General features: G+C 36.5%; 2 protein-coding genes across 2 annotated transcripts; one reads left to right on the top strand and one right to left on the bottom strand.

Annotated features, from left to right (window-relative positions):
- The first annotated feature begins 2,162 nt into the window (after window positions 1-2,162).
- On the top strand, window positions 2,163-4,839 carry LOC126968605 (uncharacterized). Its single transcript, XM_050813632.1, has 2 exons — window positions 2,163-2,572; window positions 3,993-4,839. Exons 1-2 carry the CDS (start codon window positions 2,389-2,391, stop codon window positions 4,733-4,735), a joined length of 927 nt encoding a protein of 308 aa, XP_050669589.1. The 5' UTR covers window positions 2,163-2,388; the 3' UTR covers window positions 4,736-4,839.
- Window positions 2,578-5,224, bottom strand: LOC126968601 (uncharacterized). The gene is made up of 2 exons (XM_050813628.1): window positions 4,827-5,224; window positions 2,578-3,521 (listed from the first exon to the last, which is right to left on the bottom strand). Exons 1-2 carry the CDS (start codon window positions 5,120-5,122, stop codon window positions 2,633-2,635), a joined length of 1,185 nt encoding a protein of 394 aa, XP_050669585.1. The 5' UTR covers window positions 5,123-5,224; the 3' UTR covers window positions 2,578-2,632.
- Between the last annotated feature and the right edge of the window lie 3,650 nt (window positions 5,225-8,874).

Raw genomic sequence — 8,874 nt, 5'->3', positions numbered from 1 at the left:
ATAGGGCGCACATCTGAACATTTTACGGCACCTACTTGTAAAACGTTAATAATCCTATCGTAATATTCGTCAATACTTTTAAAACAGTCGTCGCTATCGCTACTTACACAACTACTACACTCATTTATACAATTTACACATTCATTCATACTCACCCTCTCAAGTTCACACTTACAATATTCGTAATAACTATCTATTTGACTAACATTTCTATTCCCCCAACGTATCTTATAATTATTAGCGGGCAGTGCCCGGCTCTCGACTGATTTTATACTAAAACAGGGATCAATCTTACACTCCACGCACAGTGGTAGGTGGTCTGATGTGTACACACCGTACATAACACTGACAGACACAATAGTGTCACGCGCCGCCCGAGTCGTCACGCAATGGTCCAACCACCTACGAGAACCGTGCGCGTCACTGACAAATGTATGTGTGTCTGAGTATATACCTAACACGTCAATGTCCGCACATAAAAGTTCTTGCTCATCACAAAAAGTCAATAATTGATATCCAAACTTGGCACTAGGGTGGGCATTATAATCACCTAAAATATAAACTAGTGGAATGTCGTTTTCCTCAATGATGGCACTCATCTGCGCCAAACAATCTGTAAATTCGGGAACGTTGTCTTGCTTATCAGTTGGTAAGTACACACTAAATACCATAAATGACTGTGCGCCATTGACCACTCGAATAGCTATCATCCTATCACTAGAGCAGTTCACAATAGAAACATTAGGAAACTTGGACTTTCTCCAGAGCAGCGCGAGTCCGCCGTAGGGCCGGCCCCTCAGGACCCCCGCAGAGAGGTCTACCGAGGACCTAGCCATGCAACTAAAATCTTTATCAATGGTATCCAACATTCCAAGGTCATGTGGCAAGAGCCAGGTCTCCTGTAGGGCGACTAGATCCGTTTCTCCACACAAATCCCGTATGTGTTGCATCGACGTCTTGATATTCTTACAATTAAACGTAATCATTTTTATCGTGATGGGTGTATTATTCATATTAATTAGTTTTAATTACGTTAGAAAAACGTTCCCTAAACTTTCTAAAAACCAAGTCTGCAGGCCAGAACTCCGTGCTTAAAAATGTGTCCAGATTCTGTTTCGCAACAATAATCTTGAAGGACCTAAAATCCAATTCTTTCCTCTGTGGTAAGATCAGAACGTCAATAGCTTGTGCTCCCTTCGATTCTATGTGCTCCTTGACGTCCTCAACAGTACACGTAGTCTCCAATCTCGACAAATAGATAGCTTCGGGTAACTGTGCTACTTTTAATTTGCTAGGATCCGTTGCAGTGCCACATCTGTTGTTGTTACGTAGCTGCCGCTTTTTTCTGTTATTCACAAAAACTGTGAATCCGTCGTCATCATGTTCATTCACAGCTTTGCAGCCCGTACGCATAGGGTCGACATTTATACGTTGTATCGATGTTCGATTTGCAATATCGCGATAAGACGGTGGCGATACAACCGTGTCCAGTGAGTCCGAGCGCTTGCGCCTCGGCAGGGGTGAGGTAAGTATTGCACGGGTCTTATCAGTGTTCAGTAGCTTCGTTCCGGCATTCTCGACCTTATTGCGCGATCGTACAGGTACATTTCGCGTGTCGGAAGACGGCCCGATGCGAGAACATACTTCTGTAACAATACTCGTCTTCAAATTATCCATCTCTAGTTTAGAGATTGAATCATTACGTAGGTGTTGTAGTTCTGTCTTTAGAATAAGAATATCCTTCAATAGTCGTGTCACATCCACGTGATCAAATGACACAGGTGGGAGTCGATTAAGGTCTTTCGCGACGTAGGTAGGCTGCAACTCGGGCTTGATCTCGTGAAACACCTTGAGGACGTCACGGATGTTTTTTTTCCGCTTGTCTTCACCCTTCCGTTGGATGAGTTTAAGTCCCTCACCAGCAAGAGCGTTGAAAAGATTGTTTTTACCTGATTCTACTTCTTCGTCAGTAAAATTAGAGGCGCATATTTGTACAATGCTCAGCTCGTCCATAATGTCTATTTTATTCTGACAAAATGCCAAAAATTCGTTAATAATAATAACCACTTGGTCCGTCATAATTCACGCGGAGTTACGTAATAACCAATAATTACTTAATCACTGCGAAACAATTATAACCCGTTAGGCTAAGTTCATATGGCCGCGCGGTACCGCGCGGAACTACGAACCGCGCGGCACAAGATCAATATAAACGATAATTATCGTCTACATTACCGCGCGGTACCGCACGCCAACGCGCGGCGCGCTCTGACCCGCGCGCAAGATCTAGAACCGCGCGCTGCCGCGCGGCCCAAGTATTTCAAACCTGTATCGACCTGTTCAGTTGATCCGCGCGCCTTGAGACGGAAAGACACATAGATCGATGCAATGAGTACCGAAGATGACATTGTGCCTATCGATTTGCTTATCGACGAAATCGAAAAAAGAGATGCGATTTGGAATCTTAACTCTAAGGATTATTCAAATAAAATATTAAAAAGAAGGTCTTGGGAAGAACTAGTTTTAATTTTTTGCAAAAATGATGATTCCGAAGAAAAAAAGAAAAATTTGGGTAAGTTGTTTTTTAATTAGTTTTATTTATTTAAAATAAGTTTTATAAAATCATCACCTATTACACCATTTTATCTTGCCAATCTAATTTACCTTCAGTAACAAAATAATTTGTGAATTTAGTTCGAATATTATCTACTTCATGGATTGCTCGTCCACTGTTAGTTGGATTCACATTAGGTAATGGCGCTGGATTGATCATATCATCCTGATTTATACCATCTCTCATCCTTACCAAGTTATGTAAAACACAAATAGCTTTGACGATATCAACAGCAAAATCTATCTTCACGTCTATTGGCCGGTGTAAGATACGCCACTTGTTACACATTATGCCAAATGTACATTCGACATACCTTCGTGCTAAAGAAAGGCGGTAGTTAAATATTTTTTTTTCTTTTGACAACATTTTACCACCATAGGGTCTCATCAAATTTTTAGTCATAGCGAAAGCCTCGTCAGCTACAATTACGTATGGTAGTTTAAATGCATCGCTCTCATTATTTGTGATAGATCTAGGCTCTGGTAAGTTCAACGAATTTTCTGAGAGTTTTTTGAATAATGACGTTTCCTTGAAAACACCCGAATCACTGTCTTTTCCGTAAGCTCCAACGTCTATCCATATGAAGCAATAGTTAGCATCACATAAAGCCATTAAAACTAATGAGAAAAAGTGTTTATAATTGTAATACATTGATCCTGATTCTGGTGGCTGTATTAAACGAACGTGTTTGCCGTCCAACGCTCCAACACAATTTGGAAAATATGCTTTATTTTCAAATTGTATAGATATTTGTGTCCAGATTTCTTTTGTTGGTGGACTCATGACCAAAGTTTTTAAATTTCTCCAAAAAACTTGGCACACTTGCTTAATTATACCCGATATCGTAGACTTGCCAATTTTATAACCATATTGTAACTCTGCAAATGAAGAACCAGTTGCTAGGTACCTGTAACATAATAGTTATTTAAGATACACGTGCATAAAGTAGATCTTTACCGAATAAGTGCTACAGTGAAAACACAAGCATAGCGAGTGTTTACAGTGTGGCACGCGAGCATAAAGTGCATATGCTCACGTGCCACGATAAATATTCCATTTCTATTCCTACTCCTATTCCTCGTCAAATTCCTATTCCCATACCTATTCCTACCCCTACTTACTCCTATTCCTACTCCTATTCCTATTCCTAATTCTATGTCTATGTCTATTTCTTTTAAGGAAATCTTTACTGAATAAGTGCTACAAAGAAAACACATTCATAGCGAGTGTTTACAGTGTGGCACGTGAGCCTAAAGTGCACAAAGTACAATTTGCATAAAGTACGAGTAGGTCATAAGGACTCTTTATGCACCCGTATCGTACAACATTTTTCAATAGTTTTGCAATGAAAACTAATAATTAATTATTTACTTTCTAGGATCGATTTTGCAAAAAAAATGGAAAAATTTACGAGATGCCTATGTAAAAGAACTTAAGAAAACAAAACATTTGAAGTCTGGTTCCTCAGCATCAACACCATCTTCATTTTCGTATTTCCAAAGATTGTCATTTCTTAAACAAGTTGTCCAGAAACGAAAAACTGACAACAGCCTTGATGTTGCGGAAGTTACAGAGAATCCTGATTTGGATAGTGCAGTTAACAGCAGCGGCGTTCAAGCTTCAACAGAAAATGTGCCCCGGAAAAAATTCAAACTTCACCCTGCCGATGAACATTTTGCAAATCTTTTACAACAAAGCATAAATACTCGAAATAATAATGCAGCAGAAAAGAAAGATGACGATGAAGATAAATTATTTTGTCTTTCATTGGTTAGGGAAATAAAAAAAGTTCCTGAAAACCGGCGTTTAAAACTGAAAATTGAAATTTATAATTTATTAGAACGATACCAAGCTACACGAGCACAGCCACTTGAAGATTTTAACTACCCGTCTACTTCATATAGCTCACAACGACCACCCAGAAACTATCATGCTTCATTTCAAAGTTCTCAATATAGCAACCCAATGCAGTACTCTGATAGAGAATCAACACAATATGGCTATACAACTAGTTCATACACTTCACCTCCCACAAGTTCATCGCAAGCAACATCACCCCCGGGTGATGTTACTTGTGACCCGTCATACGAAGATTCTCAAGAATTAGATCTGTTCAATTAAACTAAAAGTTAATTTGCCAAGAAGCCTCGCTCATAATTTCTTATTTTTTATAATTTTTACTGTGATTATGATTAATAAACAGTTAACTTACCGCAATGTTACAATGAGTTTTTCTTTTGGTGATATGCAATATCTTACAGCATTTTCACTGGATTTTAAATCATTTTCAATGAAATCGTATAAAAAATCAAAGGTTGCAACTGACATACGGAAATAATTAAAAAAAATTTCTTCATGTAACCTCAACTTAGGGTATAAGGTGACAAACAGGCTTGAAGAAAGTCTGTCACTTAATATTGGATGCACCCAGTATCGCCTTTGTCGTCTTCTGCGACGTCTCAGTCTTCTATATAAAATCCACAAGCAAATTGCCTCCTCCACGTCCATTGTATATCAATGTTAATGCCAGACTGGCGCTCGTATATACCCTGTCATGTGAACTCTCACATCGCGCGTCGGCGCGCGGTGCCGCGCGGCCATATGAACTTAGCTTTAGCCACACATGTGCACGCGCATTGTGTCGCGAGCGACGACTGGATGGATTTCAATGGGGTTTAATTACTTCATGGAGTTCAGCTTAGTCCAACTTGAGAGATAAGATATTTTTATTTCGATTTGAGACCTTAAATTATTTTTATTTCCAATATGTGTTTTGTATGGACATAATTTTTATGAGAGAATTTATTGCTGCATGGTTTGAAAGATCTGCTGTGAAACAATTTCATTATAACAACAGAGAGCATATTATCTTACGAAATAATTCTTAATATTATGAAATATTATTCACAAGTTCATTAAAATCAGTATTTTATTTATTATATACAGATCAATGTCTGACGGGTCAGCTAGTATATAATGTATTAGAGACTGTTGATAGAACGCGTGAATTGCAATTTCCATATAAACTTCTATCGCTGGTAAGCTATAAGTCTTCCCATTGACAGACAGGGTGTACGGATAAGGTGAGTTACCGTCGATAAGTTTATTGGGACAGAAAAGTCAATGAAAGTTATAATTTTTATCTCAATTAGGCAACAACCGGAGAAAGACTGAATATTGGGAACGGCCGTAAGTAAGGAAGATAGCCCATTGAATTTTATATTCTATATACAAACAAAATGTTCAATATTAATTGTACAATGATATTTACGAAAAATGCTTAAAACTGGTAAAATTATATTAGAGCAATCAAAATAGAATCTTAATTTTTCTAATTGGATAACCATTCGTTCTTATCAAAGAACCATTTTGTTAAATTTGCCACAATATTATCAATACGCGGGCATATATTTCGTTTAGACATCAACTATACATGTTATGATAAATAGGTTTCAAGAAGAGTAAAACTACTTAATAATACACAGCCAGTACATATGCAAGAAATTTCAATAGAAAAGTGGATTGTACTAAATTTCGCGAAAGGTGCTTAGTTTTAATCGAGCACATAAAGTTTAACCCAGCTCGTGAAATGGTTATGTGTAAAAGTATTTTTCTATAGTAAACTTACTTTTCAGTAGAAAGTTATGCCCACCGGCCACGCTTTTAATACCTAATGCTGCTTATATTATGATCAGTCAGTGCTGTAATGTTGTACTTCTTTCTATATCTATATATTTCTTTACTTGTACTGCGATACTATTTTCCTTCCCTTTAATTTTAGTTGGTATCACTCAACTATTTTGTTACCTCACGTGAAAGGCTTAAAAAGTTCCTGCGGTCTTTATCGTTACTCACCAAATGATACCTTCTTTCCATTGCTTAATTTTTATTGAAAGGACCAAAACTACAATATTTTGGAACACTATACCTTTTGAAGACTTAAATCACTCAATCACTCAAAAACTCCTTATCATCAGAACTTATTTTTACACTAGGAAGTTCCTGAAGGAAGACACTTTCAAAGCAAAAAAATAAAACGACTTATAGTTATTATAGGGAGTGTTCCAAAGACCTGTTTGATGATTCACCAGATTTACCTGTTTCCTGCCACCGAATTCCGCCTTCGCACAATACGCTGCAAATAACGTAATCAATTTATCATCCCCACCATATGGATCTGTGGTGTTCCTCCACAGTGCGGTTTTTAAGGACCTTTTTTCACGTTAAACCAAGTTGTGGGATCAGCTTCCTTGTGTGATATTTCCACGACGATACGACATGGTACCTTCAAAAAAGCGCGTTCACCTTTTTAGGCTGACAACGCTCCTGTGGTTCCTCTGGTGTTACAAGAGAGTATGTCCTGTGGTGATCTGATTCCATCAGGAAACCCGTATGCTCGTTTGTCCTCCATAAAAAAATGAAATTTATTCGAGGTTATTCCAGTTGATATAGACAAAAATAATTTGGCCAGTATGCTACCCGCCTTCAAGCCTGCATGATCTAGTGAACATCGCTGGATTACCCTTCTCTTCCATATAAAACCTCGGAGCTGAAACATAACGTCAACCAAAACTTTCTACACTATTTAGTAAAATAGTAAATATTATCAGTAGATAAATTAAATAAATTGAAAAATATTACATGGAATACCAGAACAAAATTTATTAAAACACTACTGGACCAATTATTTTGATTCCATTCATAAAAAAAAATGTATGTAACATTTATGTACGTGTACGTGAAGTTTAACATCATATAATCCTATTGCCTTTCAAAATATTAAATACACAGGACATGACAATATTTCATTTCCTAGACTATTTAAAACGACAAAAACATAGCTACCTTAATTAATAATATAATGGTAGTCTAAAAACATTACACGCCCACAAAACAATTGGACAATTTATTGGAAAAATTAGATTAAATCCTACTAATATTACAAATGTGAAAGTTTGTATGTCTGGATGTATGTTTGAGCTTCTTTAACGCAAAATCCACCGAATAGATTTTGATGAAACTATACAATAATATAGCTTACATACCAGAATAACAAATAGGCTATAATTTATAAAACTATAGTGTGAATTATACAAAATATTTATATTTTTCTTTTAAGAAGTGTGATTGTTACTAATGAATACAACTAGCGCCATCTCTTATCAACTAGCAAGCACAAGATCAATACAATTTATATGGCAAAATAACGTTTGCCGGGTCAGCTAGTATGTATATAAATTTAATGGCAGAAAACGTTATGTAAATGTCGACCCAATCATTCAGGACCTAAATAAACAACGTTTAACTCTAGCTAAATCTTATCGTCGTAATTGTTGTAACATGAAATAAAATTCAATTACTAATCTATGTTTTATTTAAATAAAATGAGAATCCATGTAATATGCTTAGGTTATGGATTGGTTTCCGCTCAGCTCCAACTAAATATTTTTTATTACGGCAACTATCAGATGCTTCTGTAGTCCAGTCATTTAAGGTTCACCGTATAAAAAAAAATAGGCAAAATTTGTAGAGAATTTTGTATTCTACAATATTGATAATAAATACATATAGAAAATAACCCATAGGAAATGAGATATTTACAAAAAAAGCGCAAAAAACCGATTTTTCTGAGCTTTGACCTTGAAATTTTATAGTTGCGTACACTCTACCATATGTAGGTTTTGAGACAACTTTTAGGGTGTCAATATACAAGTATTTACAGACTTACAGCTGGGTATCTCGAATTCCGAGGTGAACTTACTATAATGACTGGACTACTGTGCATGGCTTCTTGACACTCAATGGCATCTTTCAAATTGTGTAACTTATATACGCTTCGTGTTATTTTACATTGAAATTAATAAAATACAAAATACTTACTGATGATATGTGATCCAAGTGTCTTTCTTATTTCTTGTAGTTTTATTTTTACAAAGTTTTACTACGGAATCCGGCATTTTAGTTTAACAGAACATGTGGCTCGTCAACGTCACACAATGGTCAAGACTGGCTCGATTATGCCCACTTGCCGCACTTTGCGACTATGCCTGCGGTATCTAGTTGGAGGGCGGAGGAGACCAATCCTTAATGTAAGACAATACCATATATATTATCGATAAAATTATGAATGAAATAGTTCAAAACTGTTCCAGACGTTATCATTATGTGGCCACATTATAAGCCACAATCAACAAATCAAATTATCATAGTAAATATGCAATTACTATTGCTATTAAAAGAGTTTTAAATGGAACATATCA

The sequence above is a fragment of the Leptidea sinapis genome, chromosome 16 (assembly GCF_905404315.1).
Source record: "Leptidea sinapis chromosome 16, ilLepSina1.1, whole genome shotgun sequence".
NCBI lineage: Eukaryota > Metazoa > Arthropoda > Insecta > Lepidoptera > Pieridae > Leptidea > Leptidea sinapis.
The sequence above is the reverse complement of the archived record's forward strand: the minus strand, read 5'-3'. Positions and strand labels throughout refer to the sequence as shown.